General features: G+C 34.7%; 1 protein-coding gene across 2 annotated transcripts in view; it reads left to right on the top strand.

Annotated features, from left to right (window-relative positions):
- The window catches only part of Cad99C (Cadherin 99C), a 138,848-nt gene that overhangs the window by 103,545 nt on the left and 11,209 nt on the right, over positions 1-24,094 (top strand). For both annotated transcript variants that reach the window (XM_053749364.2, XM_053749365.1), the window contains 13 exons: positions 14,169-14,260; positions 16,395-16,460; positions 16,909-17,087; positions 18,521-18,643; positions 19,114-19,353; positions 19,798-19,947; positions 20,154-20,372; positions 20,761-20,955; positions 21,300-21,437; positions 21,737-21,886; positions 22,076-22,190; positions 23,125-23,327; positions 23,910-24,050. In XM_053749364.2, coding sequence (XP_053605339.1) covers positions 14,173-14,260; positions 16,395-16,460; positions 16,909-17,087; positions 18,521-18,643; positions 19,114-19,353; positions 19,798-19,947; positions 20,154-20,372; positions 20,761-20,955; positions 21,300-21,437; positions 21,737-21,886; positions 22,076-22,190; positions 23,125-23,327; positions 23,910-24,050 — 2,007 coding nt within the window. In that variant the 5' untranslated portion in view covers positions 14,169-14,172. The remainder of the gene's footprint in view (positions 1-14,168; positions 14,261-16,394; positions 16,461-16,908; positions 17,088-18,520; positions 18,644-19,113; positions 19,354-19,797; positions 19,948-20,153; positions 20,373-20,760; positions 20,956-21,299; positions 21,438-21,736; positions 21,887-22,075; positions 22,191-23,124; positions 23,328-23,909; positions 24,051-24,094) is intronic.

The raw sequence follows: 24,094 nt of genomic DNA, 5'->3' as shown, positions 1-24,094 counted from the left end.
TTAAATAATATTAGTTTCGTATGCATTAATTATAAGCTTAAAATTGTTGAGTGAAAATGTTTGCGGCAATATTAAAATTGCACTATAATCCTAACTAATGTTATTAATGCGAAAGTTTGTTTGTTACCTCTTCACGCTCTATCTACTGGACAAATCTTCTTGAAATTACGCATACATGTAGTTTGAAGTATGGAGAAGGACATATAGGACCTTTCAACCCGGAAAAATAATTGTTCATGTGGATATTATTTGCGGGCAAAGCCGCGGGAAAAAACTAGTGTTCTGTAATTTTGAGCCTTATAAGTAGATGTTAAAAACTAGCGAGTTTGCGTTTGGATAAGATCAGATCTTGCATCGCGTGCCGATGGGATCAGTAATGAGGTGTCTGAGAAGCGAGGGAGTCTCCAGAGTGTCGATGCTAACGTTAAGCAATAATCTCTCTCTAATGGATTTTCAATCTTAGTACTTCTTACATGTGAATAAGAATCTGTTGAAAAACCATTAAGTCACGATTTTAGTCCCTGTTGCGGGCGCGAATAAATTGCTGTTTGTTGTAATTCTATGCTTGGTGTACGGTGTTATGATATTGATTAGTTTTTAGTACCTGTTTGATGTGGGAACGATTGGTTAGGTCTTGGTTAGGCTTAGGTCCAGAAGGAATGTCAGTTATGTATACGCGTTTTACAGATGTACATTGTACAGTCAATGTCATAAATTACGTTATATTAGATTTGCCTACTTTTAAGATAAATTTTGCATGATGATGGTTTATTGTTTGATACCAGACACAGTATTACATGTTTATCCCTTACGGGGTAGACAGAGTAAGGTTTGCTGGCGATACTCCGCAGGCCATGTGTTAGTTCATAAAGTTAATTTATTTTTAATTGTTTAGCTAATATTTATAATTTCACTTTAAATGAATTTGTCCCGGTAAATGATTTATTATAAAGTAAATACTTAGGTAAATAGTATTTTATAACCATAAAACGAATTTTATTTTGCTTCTTTATAAGATTACTATCTGCGCCCTGGGGCTTTGCTCCGTGGGTTTTTCTGGATAAAAAATACATAGGGTACTTTTTATTACTTATATTACTATTATTATTTATATTACTATTATTCTAACCCGTGTACCAAATTTCAGTCTAGTGGATTTTGCGTGAAAGAATAACAAACATACACATACCTATAGCCTCACAAACTCTTGCATTTATATCATTAATTAGTAGGATGAATATAAAGTGGCCTACTTTCAAGACAATTATGATAATAACCTATTTTATCCTTATAGATATAATCCTTAATACAAATGGCTGCGTAGTTTATTTAGTTAAGTTATTCATATAATCCGCTGAATCTAGGTTAAATCCAAAGTGCTTATAATTTACTGATAACGGTAGCTCTAGGTAAACATTATATTTTGAATCTGTGTGCAGTACTTACATCTAGATATATCCTTTTAAGGTTATTCAAGCATCTTTCTTTCTTTCTGCATTTTAGAATTGTAAACTCCACTTTTCTTAAAATCTTGTAAGTAATCTTAGCTCGTTACGATTTCACTTTAAATAGACTTTATAGGAAATTACTTTCACATGTTTCGCTTCGGAATGTGTTTGAATTAATATTTGATTTATTTTCAACAAAATTCAATAATTATTATTTTTAAGATTGTTTACATGTTAGTGTAAGAAAAAAAACTGAGAGTATAAAAGCTGGAAGAACTATATAATTTGAAGATGTTCCTCGTATTTTTAATCCAATGTAGGTAGTTTTGCAACTCCCTGTTTCATAAGTAAGGGATAAGCATGCAAGAAAATAAATTATTATTTGTATGAGTTTTAGTAACATTCTTTGGAAATCTGTCTTCGTTAAAGGGCGTTGAAACTTGCGACTAATACTTACTTTTATCCTAAAATTCCCACGGGAGCGAAGCCCTTGGTATGCTATAGGATTAACGGCAACAAAATCAATAAATGAATACAAGACTGTCGGTTACTAGATATCACAATACGTGAAAGTGTTTACATAAATACTGTTTGGCTCATCCTTCTGCATTTGCATTTTACGCAACAACTTCATCTACAGACCAAAAGGTCGCATCGTGAGCGAAATAATAGGCGGTATTAGGGGAAACACTCAGATCTTACGACTATATTAAATGCCAGATAGAGGATTATATCGCCATTGTATGTTATTAAGCAGATAAGAGATGAAGTATTGTATAATTTATTCTTGTAGAAATCAAAACTGATTTTTCCATCGCTATTTTCATAGCCCTTCCGGTTCTTTATCTTTCGAAGATGTTATTCCTAACAGTGTCATATAATATTCAAGTCGCCCAAAGGCTTTTAACGTGTCTTACCACTACCGCCATCTAGTGGCAAGTAGACACATAAACTCTATTATATATATAGTTTTTTTAATGGACACAGTTGCCATAATTTTAATATGTTTGCCACCAAAATCATTTTCATAAATTGTGACTACGTTATATCATATAAATCCTTTATATATATTTTCCTGTGGTATTTTCTAGTTTTCGTTATTAAGTCTTAACGATAATTCAAGACTGCAGTCGAATAACTTTTCTATGTGAAGTTATGACAGCAATCGAATGCATATTCAAATTGTAATCGAAATGGCAATTTATTCCTTTGCATGAAATTATCATCGAGCTTCTAAATCACGTATAACTCATCGCTTCGCATCGATTTATAAATAGTTACAGTATCAGTACTTCTCAATCTTATACTACTTTACTCAATATATCTACATCGGTATGAGTAACCTATTTACTTTGTCGTAACTAATATAAATGCGAAAGTAAGTTTGTTTGTTACCTCTTCACGCTCTAACTGAGTAGATTTAGTGAATTTTAGAATTACACTATAATCATTTATAAAATTAAACTATAATCATATATAAATATCATAACTAATATAAAGTTTTTTGTTACCTCTTCACGCTCTATCTACTGGACCACACTTCTTGAAATTCTGCATACATGTAGTTTGAAGTATGGAGAAGGACATAGGGTACCTTTCATCCCGGAAAAATAACTGTTCCCGTGGGAAATTCACGAGGACGAAGCCGAATGATCGCGGCAGATAGACACTAATATAAATAAATAAAAATATAAATAAATATATTAGGCCAAATCACACAGATTGAGCTAGCCCCAAAGTAAGTTCGAGACTTGTGTTATGGGATACTAGCTCAACGATACTATATTTTATAACCAATAAACATCCAAGATTTGGGCCAATCAGAAAAACATCATTTTCCATCATGACCCGACCGGGGATCGAACCCGGGATCTGTCGGTTCAGAGGCAAGCACTTTACCACTGCGCCATCGAGGTCGTCAATGAAGTGGTTTTGGTACTTTCACTATCAAAACTTGCAAATCTCTAGAAAACTCCTAAAATTGTATGAAAACTTCAATATGGCATTAAATTTTGTAAAGAACAGGAATCTGTGGTAGGTTGGAAAAGCCGTTATACACCAACACGAAATATTAGCACTTTCCGTTGAGAAATAAACACATTTCGTGTCTTGTATCTCGCGCTGACGAAATGTGAGCTTAGCTAATAAAAGGTAACTCAAATTATGTTTGGAATGCGTCATGCCAAATTATACTCTATGACTTGTGCATTTCGAACTGTATTTGAGCGATTGACTGTGGACACGTTTTCCACCTGTCTGTCTAGTAAAATATCAAGGAACATAATCTTACTCACTGTTCTTACAAGTTGTCATGTCATGTAGAATTCTGATTTCGATATTATTTCCTGACGTGACGTTTTTTAATGCGTGTGATTAGAAATATCGAATAGTTTTTTTTTCTACTTGTAATGCTTCCGTATGAATGAGGCTTTATGCAGTCAACTTGGGCTTAAGTAGTCAAAGCACAGCGCGTGATGTTGCTGATAAGTTAATTAGATCTTAAGATAAACAAAATGCCAAGTTGTTCTCATTTACGGCACTTTTATAGCCGTTCCTGGAGACTTAGTACGCGCCTAAAATTCCTTTTTTTTGTTCTCGTGGGGGTTTCGGGTTCTCCTCTCTTTTTTCACACTCCTAAAAAATACCAAATTTCAGCTTTACGTTGCTTATACAAGTAGTACCGTTACTACTTGTGTAAGATCATGTATAGATTATAAGAGATATATATAAGATTAGTATTTTTTTAACATAAAAGTCCTGTGACTTTTTTATGTTCTTTCATAATTAAGCGATTTTTTCAGTTCTGACGTAATGATTTTATATGTATGTTTATATGATGGGTTAGAATATAGATGTAGAATATAAAAATGTCCGTTACTACATTATTATGTAATGCAGATTTAGTATGCAAATAGTACTTGTAGCGTACGACAGCCGTAAGTCTTCGGCCTCTCATTAAGTTTTGTTTGAAGTTTAGTTGCTCAGAACATTCTCTGTCAGACAGGCTCTTGAATGCTAAAACAATACTCTTGTTCGTCAACCTTTGTTAATTAATTCTTAGGCATGCTTGTGTCATGAAATTTTAAGCAAAATCCCTGTGTGGTCTGCATAGCTAGTAAAGGAATGCATTCACGAACAGCATTCGATGGACATTTTGTTCGGACTACGAGACGTATATAGAATTTTCTTGATAACTTTAAACTTGAAAAAATGTATTAAATTAACCCCAGATGACAGAAGAAGGTGAGTTGTAATTTGAATAATTTAATACATTTATTTATTTAAGTAACAGAGACTCATAATTTGTTAGTACTGCTTATATAGACTATGTTAGTACAATATTAGTTCAATGTATTTGTGTAACTTCGTTTGTCTATGGCGTCGTAGCAACCAAACGGCTCCAGCCGATTTGATGGCTGGACTGATTTGATGTCGTTTTTTCCTTTAATAATCCCTCGAATAGGACTGTGCCAAAACGATTGGGACGAAATTAACTGGAAATAAATGTAACTCTAACTAAAAGTAGCCTACAATATCATGAGATTGTGACTTGATAATTATTTAAGGTTGATATTTACTGGCAGTTCCTAAGAATGAAGTCTTTGAATTCATACGCGCACATTTACTGTTTCAATATATAATCTGTACGAATGCTATCGGTCAGTGCGCTTCATTTGCTTAGCAATTATTACCATAGAGCATCAATCATGGCGGTATACAATCAGCGCCCGTGGCTTGCGATGGTGGACTCCTATTTGTTCTCCATGTTTGGTCCCCACTCGACCTCAAAAGTATAATTAATATCCAAGGGACAACGCTATTACAAATTGTCCCTTGTTCATCAAAAGAAAGCTAACAGAGAGAGTTACATGTGTGAATGTAAATTGTGAATTTTTTCACATATTGTCAAAGAACTATCTTGTGGAACAAACTATAGACCGCATTGTTCTACGTAACTATAAACAGCCTCCTGACTAACGCCTAGCCTCCTTGGGAACGATATTGTTTTATGAGCGCTAGGCTATCTGTCTCTTACACGACATCTACGGAATATGGAGTGGTCCTATTCTAGGGTGGAAATACACGTCAAGAATTCCCACTCATTACTACTCTTATTGTCCCCAGTGGGAGACACAGTCAGAGGGACAATGGGAACAAATAACGACGCGGAAGGGAGATAGCATAAAGGTTGATCGTTTGATATTGCAATAGGGCGTTTTGCTATTTAGCCCTTTGTATTGTACAAGGCGATACTGATTGGTAAAGTTTTACGACCTTCGGTTTAGTATTCTGTACCTTTCTGCTTGAATTTTAAATTTAAAATACGTTAAATTTAAAATTACGAAAAAATTAATGAAAAAACAAATAGTAATGGTCTTCCGTAAACACAACCTTTTTTGTGACAAACGAAACTGGGAATTTTAATTATTATATTGCTGTGTTTTTTATTTTGTTGGTCGATTTTTATGAAATTTCTTAATGAGTAGAGAACAAAAGTAGGTTTTTTTTTATCCAGAAAAAATAAGTGGAGCTTTGAGACAGCAGCTCGTGAAAACTATACACCTGGTTATTTATTGTAATGCTCTAATGAGAATCTTACAGAAATGTATCCGCAATATGCTTCCGAAAAATATCTATAATTTATTATCATATCGAGTGTGTTATTGCTGGTGTCAGATTTTATTCAAGTCGCCTACAGACATATGACATGACTTTTACGCCTACCTACCCCGCCGTCTAGTGGCAATTAGTCGGATACACACTAGTGAACTAAACTGTCCACCAATGTGAAGATTTCCTCACGATGTTCTCCTGCAACGGAAGCAAATGGTGGTAGATGAGAACTACATGATTCAAATTGGTATACAAACTTCTAAACTTATAATTCATGTGGCGCGAGTAGGATTCGAAACTGGGAACTTTCGATCATAGGCGGTCTTACTGGGCCACCATCGCTTCGCAATAATACCTATATTCGCTACATGCTTCGTCATCATTATTCCGATGGATGTAGTTTAAATCATACAGAAATATGCAGTCAAAGCGTGCACCTTACACCGGAAGAAAAGCTAACGCGAAGTTAAAACTTATCGGCTATACGCAAATTACAAACGGTATTACAATGAAAAGGCATTACAGAACGTGGTAGGAAAACTATAATTTCGCCAGGAATTCGTATTGTAAAGACCCATCCCCATTGTTCTATCTCGACTATTCTCACGTGTACCGATAAATGTGTATGCGGCATTGTTTTTGCCGTATTGAGATTAGTTATAAGAACCTAGGATAGTAGGTGTATTTCAATATTGTAAACAAAGGTTTAAAACTTATAGTATTTAGAAATATATTGTATTAAAGAAAAATTCTATCTAAAAAAACGAAATATTTTTAATCCGTTGCTGCTAACGGTTTAGAAGGGTGAATTTCCGAGCGTTTCGACCGCTGTCCCGCGCGTCTTTGTCAACTTTTCAAATTTTAACAAAGACATGAATCAGTTTTACTATCTGACTAATCATTAATCTATATTGTGATCAATATGTCAAGTTTTTTTTTGATTAACCTTTAAGTTACGTGTCCCACTGCTGGAAAAAGGATGGTTTAATACGCAAGTTACGTGCAGAAAATGACTGGCGGTTAATTTTTTTCTATTTGCTGTTTTTGTAAGAACCTTCACCATTATAAATCGTCATATATTGTTATTGTTATCTTTATTATGTCATATTTTGTCTATCTCTCCATTTGAATTGAAACAGATCAACTATATTTAATTTTCAATAGTATAGTAATGACTCAGTAATAAGTTTAAATTCGTCGGTAACAAGTGAAAAAAAAATTGACAATAAGTTAATCCTTGACGACCTCCATGGCCTAATGGTCACACATGGAAAATGAACTTTTTTTTATTGACCTGGGTCTTGGATGTTTATCTATGTATATGTTATAAAATAGTGTCGTTGAGTTAGTATCCCATAACACAAGTCTCGAAATAATTTGGGGCCAACTCTGTGTGATTTGTCTATACATATTTATATTATTTATTTAACCCGTCAAATGTCGCCGTCTGGTCTATTCTTAGACAACTCTACGGATATTTCCTACGTTCAATCAATAATTTATTTATGAAGTAATTACAAAACTTCAGCAATCAATATCCGTTTTGTAACAAAGATAAAGTATTGCAAGCAGTCGTTCTTATTTTAATAACTCAATAGGTAAAGTTTTCATCCAATATATAACATTAAATTATTATTATTACTGCTCAAAGCCAAGGAAATACATTGCCAGCCACTTGTAATGGCCTTCCGTCGTGCAGGTTATTGCAGAATATAATGAATTCACACGCCGTGGGCTTCACAAAAGAAGTCATCAATCAAGGCCTGCAAATCATCACATCTAAGTAAGCAACGGAAATCTCAATACTTGAATAACAAAATAATCATATCACAAACGAATAACTTCGCTACGACCATTGCAAAAGTGCGTGTGCGCATATGAGGCAATATTTATTAATACCTAGTTTAAAATTTAACCAGGAAATAAATGAGATCCATTGGCTATTTTACAACATTTTTTCTAATGTTAGAAACTAATATTTATATGGAGCTATATAAACTAGTTTTTGCCCGTGGCTTCGCCCGCATCAATTTCTCACGGGGACAGTTCAGAAATCTATCATTTCTTAATAGTTAATTTACCCTTATAAATACATAAAATGCGGCAAATAATAGGACAAAATAAATTAAGTGGTAAAAATGGGACTTTGATGATGAAGTCTATTCTATAAATCTTTATTTTACGATAAATTAAGATGCGACGGCGCGTTATGGCGGATTTTTTTTGTTGAAATTCTCAGCAGAGATGATCTTTTGACTTAACCTGATAAAACGGTGAAATTCAATTGATTACTCGTTGATTTGTTTGAGATTAGTTTCTTATTGATATTTTTATACAATCAAATGTGCAAGCTTAGAAGCGTTATTTTATTAATTTAATGTTTATTTTTATATTTGATCATAGAAAAATGAAATGTAAATACTTGTTATGACTCGATTTATTTCCATGGTAATCACTGTAACTGTATAGCGACTGTAACTATTATAACTTCAAATATTGTAATACGATTTATTTATTATTAGGTTTCTCCATTTAAATTCACCGCACTAAGTCCGGTCCTTTGAGAGGCTTGCGTGGGGATACAGATCCAACACGTAGAGGCCCTTATTATTGTTATTATTATTAGCTATTCATGATCCGGTATTGGGCAAAGGCCTCTTAAATATTGGTAATTTAAAAAAAGAACAACAAAATTTTCTAGATAAAATTGCGTTTTAATTTGGTAGCTTTCAGACTTGAGACAATCTGTAGGGTCTATAAATATAAATTACAATAATATAGCCATTGTAACTTACAGTCGTACTCATTATGCAGTACTTGGAGCCCTAGGGCGTCTCATAAAGATCACAGTACATCCTGGACCTCTGGATAGTGCCTTGTTAAATATGTAAAAACTTAGTACTGGTAATAAATTCTCAAAAGACATATTGCAAGCGGCCACGCTCGAGAAATACCTGTGATGATGTAAATTATACATTACTTAGTCCAATGCTGGTATTTTTAAATCTCGGATAATTTCCCGACTTCAGTCATAGTACGATGTCGGAGCCCATCAGTCCTTTCCTACTGATTTCCTTCACTTCGCGCTGCCTAATATTGATTGAATTCTACATTTACTTACGTTCCTTAAAACATACTAGATATAATTTTCTATAACATTGATATATTCCTCTTTAAACAGACAAATACTGCTTTCAAGGATTTTTGAAAATGAAACTTGCTTTAGAGTAATCGGTAATTCACAAAATAATATTTAAGGAGCTGGTTTTGGCGATGAAACCGACCGAATAAAGTTATCCCCTTATAAATTGAATCGGAATACGTATGTAACAATATAGACTCGTATAAAATCGATGCTTGAACCTGGTCACCATTCCTTTTGTAATGAGATTACGACGGCTTGTATAGAATGCTCCACTGATCGCAATACCAGCTAAAACCATTACATGTGTTCGACTTTATGGCAATTTCACAAAAATGATAAAATTTGTTCAATCCTATTCCACTTTTTCGATTTCATTTAATATCTACGTTCTTCTTAAAGCTTCTATTCAATCGATTCGTGAAATATTACAAGAAATTATAGATCACTGAACTGTCCCCGTGAGAAGTTGACGCGGGTGAAGCCGCGGTCAAATGCTAGTACAGAAATAAACCTAAACCTACTAAATTGAATAATAAAGTAACTATGAAATTTATGTAGCTCATTCGAGACAATTATGATTTGCACTAATGTCACATTTGTAACATATTAGACAAAGTTGGTTAGGACGTTACTTCCCTTAGGCTATCCGAACACGCCCGATCATAAAACAAGCCGACTTTTATGTCTCTGTACCGCTAGGGGGGCCGCATACTCTCGATTTATATGAAGTTTAAATGCGTATATGCTAATTTCAATTGTAACATATGAGTAAGACGAGAACGCTTATATCCTTATTGTTTTAATGTTAGTGGAACAAACTTACATGGCCCTGTGAGGGCGTCGCTGCTGTTGAAAAATTGATAAGAATGTGTCTTTTTCAAGTTTATCCTATTTTGATGGCTGGTTCAAATATCCTTTAACAAGTTAAAGGATACTTGAACCAGCCATATTTAGCCAGCGTATACCAAGATACAGATTAATTCATATTAGATTAGATTAGGTATAAGTACTACTACTTTCAATAACAACTATTTTTAATTAAAATTAAGTCAATTTGCGTGCATGCTTAATCGATCTTATCGTCATAAGATCGTCATCTTACGACTGCATTTATGCGTTTACAAGTCGGTAAGTACATATAGCAACTCAATCATCCCCATGAGTTGTTCGCACCTGCGCCTGCGCAAGCATTACTGGGGCTCAATAATACATATTTACTAGGTTAAAACTATATTGCATACAAATATATTATTTTACAGATTGTAGACTTAACGTATTACATTAACATGTTAGTGACTAATTTCCCAAAACAAAATTGAACATTTAACAAATATATTACCAATTTACGACAGTTTTAGTGCCTGTGGTGTCCTACGGCTGGGCAAAGGCCTCCCCCGTATTTCGCCATCGGATGGATGGATAAATCCTCCTAAAATAAAACAATAATATTTATGAGGTCTTTAATTTAAAACGTCCGCCTGTGGATTGAAAGGTCTCAGGTTAGTATCCTACTCGTGCCATATGAGTTTGTATACCAATATAAGTCATATATAGTAGTTTTCAGCGACCACCACTTGCTTTCGGTGAAGGAAAACATTGTGAGGAAACCTGCACACTGGTTGACAGTTTAGTTCCCTAGTGTTTATGCGACTAACTGCCACTAGATGGAGGTAAGTAGTCGTAAAAGTCATGTCAGATGCCTTTTTTACTTGAATAAAATCTGCCACCAGTGTTAGCAATAACGTGGCAATAACACACTCGATATGATTGATGATAATGATTTAAAGTATTTGTTAACTATAAAGGAATACTATGTTGTCGTGACGGGAGACCACTAGTATACCTATATTTTAACCATACTTTCAACCTTTAATTGTTTTAAAAAATAAGGAATGGCAAATTCTAGCAAGTTATAAATAGGATTATAATTGTGATAGTTATGACGGCGGCATTGGTCATCTTTAAATCACTTCTTTAATATATTAAATTAACGTCGCAAAAATACGAGCTCATGCATGAGCAATTTTGTCGCTATTTTATCGCAGACTGGGAAATTGCACGTCTGCGTTGTGCCTTTAATCTCCATAACAAAACCGATTAAATTGTCATCGTCCATTGATTAATAGCCGGTAGTAAATGAGAACGTATTATACGTTTCACCTCACTTGATCTTTAAAAGGAAAGTTTAAAAACCTGTAATGATTTTGAATTGAACACTTATATTATTTTCATAAAAAAAAATATACACAAAGGTTAAGTACTTCAACACTTTTATTTGTGTGTTAATTTTAAATCTAACTACATAATTTACACCGAAACCTTTATGATAAACTTGAAGTATAATCTATAGTTATGTTTTTTAAAGTCTTACTCTAATCTTAATCGTTATCCAAATCCATAAATAATAAACGTGGACTTCGGATTTTCGCGACTCTGGTTCTATCTTCCTCATGAAGTACAGCCCTTTCTCTCTTAACTCTTTCGAACTAAAATATATATATTAAAGGTTAGGCGGGTGATAAATCGATTTTGCTATCTGATTCCCACACAAGCGGAGTCCGGGCGCAATATGTTCACAAAGTCCAAACATTACCAGCTTTTCAGACACAATCGCAGATCACAAAAACGAGGAATTCCGTTGTTAAGCTAGTTGCGTTGACATAAAAGGCGTTCACCAACAAATCTACGAAGAATGTACAAAGATTGCAATCCACCTTGTTAACCAGTGCTGTGTCGTCACACAAATTTATCTTATTTATCGGCACTGCCCACACGCAACGAAAGGCGGGCCTAGTTATGATTTACTAGTTGCCCACCCGGATTCGCTTGGATATCTCTGGGATCTACGAGTTGTGGCGATATAGATTTTGTTGTCGGTTGGGAAAATTCTGTGCTTAGGTAGAATTTCGTTAAACACTGGTAGACTTAGACTGTAGACGACGCTGTTAGATTGACAACTAGGTTTTTTAGGATTTTTTTAAATATAATGGAGATGGAGACAGCTCAACAAGAAAGACAAGGAAATATGGCAATTCAAGGAAACATATGATAGCAACACTTTTTTAAATTACACGAATTAAATATTGAAACCAGTTGCAAATCGTTTATCCTAATGTTATTCATTTCCATTCCGCTAACGTAATGTACGATCTATGCTAATATTGTTATTTATAACAATGTTACTAGTTACTATAAATTGCCACATGTTTTGAATAACTGCTATTTAATGAACTTGTAAAACTCGATCTAGTTACATTAAATTGAGACATTTGAGTGGTTGTTTCGTAAAAATGTAAAGTAACCATTTTGCACTGTGGTAAAAATTTGATTTATGTGATGCAAAGCCTTTTTTTGTTCTTCCTTCTTCATTTTAAACATTATTAAACTTAAGTAAAACATTAATAATTCTTAAACTTATATATAATATATTTTTTGGCTGGAGGCTGAGCCATGGCTCACCATAGGATGGGTGACCGTAAAGTTATGTGGCATCTAGCCCTGCCCAAACGTAATTTATTGAATTGAATCAGTAAATGTGCCGTGATTTATTGAAACAGCTTGTGGGACTTCAATTATTGTAAATTGTATTATACAGATCGAAGGATTACTGTGACCGATATAGTCTAGTATATTGAATACTTAGTGCGAGTTTTCAATCCGATCGCCCGACTAATCGCGGTGTGGCATTGTGATGTGACGGACATAATCAAAATCAAATCATTTATTCAGAAATTAGGCCTTCACATTCTCTTTTTCACGTTATATTCTAAATTAAATAATATTTATTACTAAAGCTACAGACTACTAGCATTTCGGAACGACCACTGCTGGGAAGAAATGCCGAAAGAAACATTGGTCCCTATCATGCCAATTTTGAAATATAATGCGAATCTTTACGGTATATAATGCGACATAATATACCGTAAAGATTGGGTGCGTTTCACTGCGAATAGTTTCGACAATTTGTAATTCAAACCACACAATTTTTTTTACAATACTGACTAGTTACAAACTTTTTTAGATGTCAAGTAAGAATGTATGTTTTTAAAGCCTTGGAATAAAGTAATGCGTTTTCTCATGACATTCTACCAAACAATCGATGTTCGATATCATTGCATTTACCTTTGTGTGTAAAGTTTTTGTCCAATAATGATTATCTCACAATAGGCCTATTTCACATGACCTCAATGTGATTTAGAAAACAAGACTTAATTAGGAACCGATGGGTTCAATAAGAAGTGTGTACAATTGGATGATCCTACTTGACCTTTTCAAAATATCAAAAGATGACTTCGAATTATTTATTCTGTGATTCGAAACTACATCATTAAATGCTTGCTATTCTCCTATGATTTATTAGACTCCTTCACATAATATTGGTTAGGTTAAAAGTAAATTAGATGAAATCGAAACGAACTTTTTGTTGAAAATAAAAATAAAATAATAACACAACACAACACAACTTTTATTACAACATTGTCTCAATCATAACTATGATGTACTATGTCCAACTGGACATATCGCCCAATGAACCTGGCTAAATTGTAAAATCTAGAAGTTATCTCGAAAATTTGTAATTTTTTATTTGCAATACTACTTATGAGCGCTTTCATTTCGTTAGAATACGATCACTTTATATTCACCCGAGGTGGGTGTCACATAGCATTGGCAACTGAAAAGCAACAATAGCATTCCTAAGGAGGGTTGACGTCAGACAGGTGGCCGTTGTAAAATCTTAATTATTATAATATTACTAATATTAATTAATAATAGCAAAATTGTAAGGTTTCGCGGCGTCACAAACCCAAATTTAAACACTTGAGGATGAGAAAGAGCATTTCTTCAACACTCTGGAAGTCAGCAATTTTCTACGTCAATAATTGCCATATATATAATTCGAAATTGAATTAAGAATTTAGATTTTTTTACATACAATCTGATGTCGTTTATGTTTGTTTCAGTGAGATGGCGCGATGGAGCGCGCTGATCCAGCATGGCCGCCTCACTTGGTTCATTCTCCTCAGCTTGCTGCTGTCCACAGACGCGACTCCTGGTTGGTCCACTTGTTCCACTGATATAGCTAAAGAAAACATTTTTATTATTCTATTCTACTGCAATGGAGAGACTGGCACAGGGCTAAGCTAAGTTTTTAAATAAATCGCTAAATAAAAAGTAAAAACTCATGTTCTTGAGGGTTCCGCATCCCAAACAGTAAAAACGGAGCCGTTATAGGATCACTTTGTTGTCTGTCTGACTATAAACTTTTCTCAAAAAGGCTTTGAGGTATCAAGTAATAAAATTTAACAAAAGATTTCATTGAAGAACTAAAACTATAGGATACTTTCCGTTGACCAAGAGTCATGAAATTTGGCAAGACGATAAAGAGTCAGTCATATACTAGGAATGCAGACAGTACAATATGTGTTTGTATGACCGCAATGTAAATAAACACAAATATAGACGACAACTCATATAGAAAGCATTTCTATGATGTATCACTACGTCTTCGTTTTTTGTGATTTGTTCTGATCGTATCAAAGAGACAATGAGTTCATTTATATTGGCTGAAAGCAATTATATATTATGATAAAATATAAGTATCTACTTAAAAGTAAAATCGCAGAAGGCCTAAAGAAGGGCGAGATTATTAAAAAATTTTTTTTTATGGATGCTAATATATTTTGTAGTAATTAATATTCGTTGATAAAATTTGAAAATATCGTTGTTATAGATTTATAGAGTTGTATTTTGATACTGTAGAAAAAAATAATTACAACAAAATATTTTAACGAAAGAATCCGCTCCGGAATAGTTGGAAATCCGCCAACCATTTTGAACAAGTACAACTTTAAGCTTTCTAATTGAATCAAATATTAATACTGTTTGCCTGAAAACAAATTAAAAGAATCACAGAAGTGTAATTTTTATACAGGTTGCATTAGCTATACCTAAGTGCTTTAGTAATACTCTTAAGACTTCTAGCAGATTGACATTATCAATTTTGAAAAGTCGGTCAATTTTCAAAGAATTTCCACGAGTTTTATAGGTGTACATATATATACTTTAATTAAATATCAAAAGTAAATAATTGCCCATAAATATTTATTTATGTAAAAAACAACGTATTGCGTCATAATCAAGTGTGTTCTTAGTTCCGTATCGTGGTTATTTTGCAATCTAGACTAGTTCTACATTTATAGAAATAAAATGAACAAGACATGTTTGTTAGATAGAAATACAACAGTGCTAATTAATAACGGCGTTTAAGGACTAAATCTCGATGCTTTATGAGAACTGGACGACAAATATCTTAATTGAATGTTTCCCAGGCTGGATAAAAAGTTCTCGAATACCTGACTTAAGTTTAGGATATACATACGAGTACATGTCCACTTTTGTAACATATTCGACTTTACGTTGGCATTCAACCGTATTTTGTAACTTGCCGATTTTGGACACAAACTTTGTAGTTTTAGTTTATCCATCGAGATAATGCGCTTTTTTAATGGGCAACACTCAACGGTGTCTCCGATGTACACAAACAGAAATAGGCACAACACAACCGGAACCGCAGATAACTCAAAAAATTTATCACAGTGTAAATAGATTTATGTAATCAAAAGTATAGTGGATGATAGAGCATTTTGCTACTCCTCTTAAATGTGGGTTAAACCATGTTGGCGATAAACAATTTATTTTCAAATTTTCAAAATTGTGTGCAATTAACGCGAGAGCTGGTGCTGGATATCGACGCTCCATATTTCCTTGGACAGGCATGATTACTCAATCGAAAGCCTCTCATGACGTGCTCAAAACTATAGAATTTTGTGTTCAAACCACAGCCTGCGTTATCACAGACTCCGCAATTAACTGACCTAACATTTACGTAAAGTCTATGCGGGGTAAGGGCTTAATTAGTGGGCTAACGAAGCCCTATAGGTTTCCAGCACCTGTCTGCCTGTTATATTTATTACTGTTTGCCTATTCAATGGGATTTCTATTCGACTTCCGTGTTACGTTGCTGAATTGATGTTAGGTTTACGCGTGTGGTAATCTCGGAATTTCGCTTGTTATCGTAATCAGTTTGAACTGTCTCCTTCTTTTCAAATTATCATTGCTGTCACTGGTGTCACTTTTTGTGCAAGCCTTCTAAAAGCGTTTTTTTTCACATTTGTTTCTTTTTTCAGGTCCATGTGAAGTGGAAACGGGACAGTCTAGTATCATAGTCGATATCGAAGAGAGTAGAGGGAACCGTAAGTAATAGTTTTGAGTTTTTCATAAAATTTTACGCTGTTTATTTTCGTACTACTTGGTCGAATCGAGTGTTAACAGACTCGATTCTACTAAGAGATGTGTAGTCTCTCTCTCTGTTTATGTCTATTTTTTTTATCTAGCCTGTGGGTGCTGTCCCCTTTTTTCTTCCACTCATCTCTTTATATTACAAATTGGCCAGTGAAAACTTATGAGGATGTATGTGTGTATGTTTCTTACTATTTCACGCAAAATGTACTGAACGTATTGTTATGAAGTTTTGTACACGGGTAAAATATGACCTGGAATAACACATAGGGTATTTTTATACCGAAATCCCCAGCGCAACTAGTCTGTAATAAATAGAAAATTAATTATAACCTCGCACATGGAACAATAAAGCGTGTTATAAATAAATAATTTGAGTTTATTACTTTTTTTCTATTGCAGAAGTGAATCAAAGCACGACACCGCCAATTCTGCCTATAGTCGGGGAGCCAGGTGACGACGTAGTCCTGTCCACCGTGTTCCCGAAAGGTCCAACGCTGTTCCAGCTGGATGGGAAGCGGCTGCAGCTGCTGCAGCCGCTGGATAGGGACGAGGAGAATCTATCGCATATGGTTTTTCAGGTACAAATACAGATATCACGTATTTATCTCTTACGGGGCAGACAGAGCCAAGTTGAGAAACTCGAAGGCTACTTTTAGATGTATGGCGGGTTTATGGTGGATTTGGGTCTATCAAAGTGACAGGTTGCTAGTCCATCGCCTATGTAAATAATCTCGAAGTTTAGGACTTTCCCTTGATTGACTTTTAGGGAGAAGCAAGAATAAAGAAATAACCTGGAATAATACATACTTTTTATCCCGAAATTCCCACGTGAGCGAAGCTCCGGGGCGCAGCTAATATAATATTTTATTAAAATAGGTGACCATTAACATATCTTCACGTCTTTCTTTCAGAATGTTGGTAAAAACAATACCTATGTATACATTTTTGATTAGGCAATCAAAACACAGGCATTCAAAATCAGACAGATATAGGATTTTGAATGCCCATGCTGTATATTTTAATTATTCTATTACTACAACAAATTTTTTATATTGTTTTTTACTTAACAATAGTAGCAATATATCTGTCAATATTTTTCATCACAACTCAATTACAGTCCAATTACGATGCATAATGAAGTACATAATTAGACCAATCATAGGTAATTACGTAATATTGCTAATATAAATTGATGTTATATTCTTAAGTGCAGTCAGTTTTTAATTTGAATAATATCATTAGGGCAACTTACTGCATGTGAACTTTCCTGAATGATACTTTATGTGGTAGTAATAGCGAAGAATATCGAATAAAGTTAGAATAGTTGATGCGCTGTTGGCTATATAACTTATTACTTTTACTATGCGTAAAACCAATCATGAATTTGCCTAAAGGCTTCACCATATAAGCGCAGTGATTTGCCAATTTCCGTTCTTAACAGTGCCAGCACTCCTCGTATATGTATTGGGATATTATAATTCTGTATTTATGGACTTTCAACGTGATGAGAAAGGATTGAAGTTTAAGCAGGTATTTAATGACAGAATTTTTTAGCCTAATTTTGTGGCTATCGATTGAAGCAGGGAGAAATGAAATGACAGACAAATTAATTTGTTTGTGTAGATAGATATCAACTCACTTAAATCACGAATGCTTTTGAGGAATAACGGTTAAGTAGTTCGATTTCAAAATATTCCGGTGTAAAAAAAATGGGTAACTTCTTTGCTTATTAGTTAGTGTCATTGAGTCCTATCTTTCTAGGAGTACCTATATCTACTGGATCTTATTTCTTAAGGAAATTTAAAAATCTAGTTATGAGTGTCGAACAGCCAGAGAGTCAGACAGATAGACGCACAAGTAATTTTACAAGGGCCTTTTGAGATACGGATCCTTTAAAAACAACTACACCAGCGCCCCTAGCGAATTCAATCACTATATTACATCTCTGTTTCCGATAGCAATAATGATATGTCTATATTACTTTAGAGTTTAATTATAATTAATGTTACAGTTGGTGTGCCAAGTGAAAGCGAGCAAGAAGCGGCGCACCATACCTGTTATAGTGAGAGTATCGGACATCAACGACAACGCGCCGGTCTTCCAAGGGGTGCCGTATGAGACCGACGTGTCAGAGGTGGGATTGTTTTAATTTACTTTCACATCATATTTTGTTTATTTTAAAACATTAAACACAGCACCAATAGCTGCTCAACAGTTGCTTTGAGCCAAGGTACATACTTATTGGATATAGGTATATGAACAAGCAAGGATAATAGTGACACAGTCTGGTTGGCCGACGCATAGTGTGCGGTGTTAGTGCGCACTGCAGCATGTTGTACGAATTGTGCCAGTATTGTACTGTAAGGAAAAAATGTTCGTTAGCGAATTCAAAACAAAAGACTTGGTTTATTTTAAAATTAATATTAGATGTTTTAAATAAAATTCGAATGGAATAGAAACAAAATTTTTCAAACAGAAATCACAGAATTGTCTTACTTGAATACAATGTCGTATGTTTACTAATTGAGCCCAGACTGCACATAATTCAAACCGCCAAAAAATCGTATGTACATGTCTATTCAATAAACGTTTCCATATTTACAGCTCGTACCTGTAGGCACGACAATATTCGACGCTGTCAAAGCAGTTGATTCTGACGCCGGGGTCAACGGCCTTGCGGAATACTTCATAATCCCCGGGGACAATGCTACCCTGGAGAGTAGTAACGCAGTGGACGGCTACGGCTACTTCGCTATGCCGCTACCGCATCAGGGACAGGTTACTGTCAACAGGAGCCTGGATTTCGAGCGCACGCAGAAGTATCTAGTCACTATTGTTGCTTCTGTAAGTACATTTTTAAAGAGTTTATTCGATGCTGTTTTTTTAGTGTTTCATAAATTAAATGATCATGTATGGTATTGTAATACACTCGATAAAAAAGAAAGAAAAATGTTGTAATTCTAATATTTCGATTTATGTGTGTATCACATCACGTCATTCATATCAATGTCTTGGATGTTTATCTATATATGTATTTGTTATAAAATATAGTATCGTTGAGTTAGTATCCCATAACACAAATCTCGAACTTACTTTGGGGCTAGCTCAATATGTGTGGTTTGTCCTCATTTATTTATTTATTATTTATTATATTATTATTATTTTTCCATTTTTCTTTTGGTCTACTGACAGAAATTAAGTAGGTATCTTTGAACTGAAATGTTGTGTACATTAATTAATAAATAATGTTCAAAAAGAAAAATATAAGAAATATGTTCTGTTACCTAGGACCGCGCTCGAGATATCAAAAGGCGACTGTCCAGCACCACGACCTTGACGATCAATGTGAAGGATGACGATGACCAGGACCCTTCATTCATATACAAGGGTTGTACGCTCCATGAAGGAGCTTGTTTTAACCCAGAATATTCTAGTTATGTAAGTATATATTTTGCGCATATTTAATGGCACATATTAATTTTTTTAGTTTGTATGTTTTGTTTTTTTTGTGCGATAAAGGGTTTTTATATTGTATACTTTAAGATGCAACTCATGATGAAACATGAGATTCTATTGGTCTTCTTCCAGCAATTACAATGGACTTAACTAAAGATAATATATTTATTTTTTATTTCAAATTTCAGGTTAACTCTGGCGTCCTAGCTGGCATCCTCAGCATAGATCCAGAAAAGATCCAAGCAGTCGACATGGACACATTGGACGCGCGTATTAAATTTAGTATAGAAAGTGGCGAACCAGACTCCTGGGAGAAGTATTTTGCGATCGACCCCAATAGTGGGGCAGTGAGGCAGTTGGTAGCTGTGGACACCACTATAGCCAAGAAGTTCCAACTAATTATTAAAGTAAGTTCTAGTACTGAAAAATAATTTCTAGTACTGAAAAATAATTTCTTCTTATAATGAAGACCAGCGAAATATCATTATTGCTGCTGGCCACTAAAAAAAATAGAACGTTTAAGAATATGAGAAGAAAAACTCCGCCATTTTTATTCCATTCGTCGTGCCCATGCCTATTATTTTTTTCTGCAAGATATTTTGTTCGTATATCAAGAACGATAACTACAGATTTATTTTTAAATTTTATTTGATTCTAAGATTGGTCTGTATATAATTTACTTCCCTTCAAGTTCCTTATATAAAATTGCTTCTTCAAGTCAAAAGAGAATATAACTTCAACTATCAATCTAAAATATCGCTTTAACACATTAATTAAAACTATCTTCTTTTTAAGGCGGAGGAAGTAACTGAAGCGAAGCGTTTCACAACCGCCAAGCTGACCATAACAGTGAGGCCGGTGGACTCCAGCCCTCCAGTGGTGGAAGCGTCAGCAGAAGAAGGACAAGTGGAGGAGAACTCAGCGAAGGGCACCAGGGTACTCGACATGGATATGGACCCTGTGAGGCTTAGGGTGTCCGACCCTGATTTGGTAAGATTTTTTTATTTCCTATTGGCTTTTGCCCGTGATTTCGCTCGCGTGAACTTTCTAATAACGCTAGTCCTTTTGAGCACTCCTATTTGTATGTGAAATTTCAAGGAAAATGGATGTGTAGATAATGCCTGAAGACGTAACAAAGGTAATTTTGCATTTTAATATTAGTTATGATTAGAATTCCTCTATAAGTAATACACTCCTATAATTTCTGTTTTAATATTTATTGAGTATGTTGAAACAAACTTTGTATCAGATATTTTTGTACATTTTTATGGGATGGTACATTTTGGGATATACAGTTTACTACGTATTTTGAGCAAGATTTTATATATTTCCAGGGGCCTGGCGATCCAGTCCCAAAGTATTCGTTCGAGCTGACCACCAACTTCTTCGACATCGACAGCGATGGCTACCTCATCGTTAATGATGATAAACTGGACAGGGATCCCCCGAACCCCGGCAAGTTTAGGTTCCAGGTGAGATGGGAATAAAATTCCTTCATTAAATACGATAATCATTTCGTGACGTCAAAAATTGTCACGTGTAAACGTCACATTTGTTTGTTGATATCTTTATTGACTTGAATAAACGAAACTATTCTATTTTAGGTTACACACTGAACGTCCGCCTGCATTTGATGAAAACCGTGTTACATTACATTAATGATAGTATAACATTTAAGTATTATTCTATATTATTGTTTACAGCCGTGAATCTCTCGATTGATTACATAGGATGCCTATATTCTTTTAAATTTATTGTGTTTTTTTTTCAGGTGGTAGCGCGAGAAGCCAACGGCGGCGCAGCATCGGCTCCGCTGTCGTTAGCAGTGAGACTTTTAGACCAGAATGACAACGCGCCTGTTATACCGAAGACGTTACCGATCACCGTGCCCGCCAGCTTGGAGCCCACTGCTGTTCATAAGGTATCTACATAATTTGTAGAATTTAATCTCGAGCAATATTTGTTCTTGGTCTCATGGTGCTAAGATATATTTTTCTGCATTAAGGCAATGTTTGTCGCTTTTTCAGGTAGGTTTAGAGTTTTATTTATTAGCTAAGCTACCCGCGAATTATTATGATTTGTTTCTGATATATAATAAACATAATTTCAGGTGGAAGCGACGGACATAGACGAGGGTGAGAACGCACGAATCTCGTACAGCATCTACCACGTTTCTAACAATGGCGGGAACAAATTCACGATTGACCCTAACACTGGAGTTATATGTAAGTTGCACCTATCACCAGTACGTTAAATACTTGTGAGGTTTTATGAGCAAAGGAAACTTCAAGATTATTGGTTGAGTAGAGAGAGCGTGAAGAGGTAACAAACAAACAACAGGAATTTATTATTGGTGATTTAATTCTGATTATTTAATGCTTTCCTAAAAATAAATTTCTAAACTTATTTTTCTAAATCGATTATTATATTTTAGCGCCCAGATTCCGAAATGCAAGATTGAGTGATAATGATAACGGACGTATGTGATTTTCCATCAGTTTTTGCAAAATTAACAAACCAGTGTTTGAAAGATTTTGGTTTTAGCACTTTTAAATTTATATTACACAGGCATAGTGTACACGTTTATTTATTTTGAAGTGAAAACTTCTTTAGCGGCGTTGTGCACTTTTAGTGATGGGTAAAAAATGTTAATCTCGCGTCAGGACACGTGACCTGATCGAAAATTCGTCAAAAATGCACAACGTTAATATTCAAGTTTTCACTTCTGCCGACATTCCCGGAATGCAACCCGTTTTTTATTAATATTGTTTTTATGCATGGTGTGCGATTTCAAATGAATTTTAAAATTAACCTTCAATCAATTGATTTTGAAATACAGTCAATTGCACATCTAGTTATCCTAAATGTATGTCTATGCGGCGGTAATAATGATAAATTTACAATTAACTTGGTAAGCTTAATGTGCTGTTAACTGAACTTCAACTTATCGAGTGACATTATTTTTACGAATTGTGTTTCACACTTTTGTTTGAGAGATTTAACATATCGCTGGACAGTATACATCTATAGCAGTTGAGGCATGTCTATCCAGCAAAGTGTTAGTGGAGCACAGAATGATCAAGCACAACCATTTTATTATTATAACTAAAATAATTTTAAATCAATATTTTTGTAACTATTATAACTTATTTTCTCCAGCGAGTACAAGCCGCCTCCAAGCCGGGGAACAGTATTCTCTCACCGTTCGAGCCACAGACGCCAAAGGGCTCAGTTCACAAGGAATAGTGGAGCTGTCAGTAGCACCTGGACCTAATACCAGACCGCCACAGTTTTCGAGTAGAGATTACTTCGCGCCCGTGTCTGAGGGCGCTGCCATCAACTCCACGGTCACTACTGTCACTGTAAGTAGTTTTTTCCGGAGTCATATGGCAAAAACGGAACCCTTATAGTTTTGTCATGTCTGTCCGTCCGTCTATCAGAATTATTTTCTTTGGAGACTATGCGTACTATATAATAAGTTTGAATTTGGGTAGGTAGGTATATTCAATAAACCGCTACAAAATTGTGCAGTATTAATGTTATATTTCAAATCGAAATTATACTCTATACATGTAACTGAGGGATGAAAAAACAATTTTATAGACAACGTAGCATTGTGAGGTATCATTGGATAGGTCTTTAGAAATTATGTGGACATTTCTAAAACAGATCTTTGATTATTCCAATATTTTGGGAAATATTAGCTTATGTGGAGTAAAAAGTCTCTAAAGAGTAAAATGTAACAAAATCAAACAGCATTAAAATTGTGTCTCATTATTGCTGGATAGGACTAACTAACCAATCACATTAGTCAGATTCATGTAGCAGTTTCAGTGATTAGTTTAGTTAGTTTATCAGAAAGTTAGTTTAACAGATAGTTGTGAAAGAGTTCCTAAAAACCAATATAAATAAGAAATATAAATCAATTTTAATATCTTTTCCAGGCCAAAGATCCGGAAAACGAGCCAGTGACGTACTCCATCGTGTCCGGGAATGATCTGCGGCAGTTCGCGATCGGAGCCAACACCGGTATCATCACCGTCATCAGGAGGCTGGACAGAGAAGTTCTTACTAGATACCAATTGGTAAGTAATTTTGTTTATCTGTTACTTCCCTAGTCGGTTGAAAT

The sequence above is a fragment of the Plodia interpunctella genome, chromosome 9 (genome assembly GCF_027563975.2).
Source record: "Plodia interpunctella isolate USDA-ARS_2022_Savannah chromosome 9, ilPloInte3.2, whole genome shotgun sequence".
Classification (NCBI taxonomy): Eukaryota; Metazoa; Arthropoda; class Insecta; order Lepidoptera; family Pyralidae; genus Plodia; species Plodia interpunctella.
Note: the sequence above shows the minus strand (reverse complement) of the source record. Positions and strands in the feature narration are given on the sequence as shown.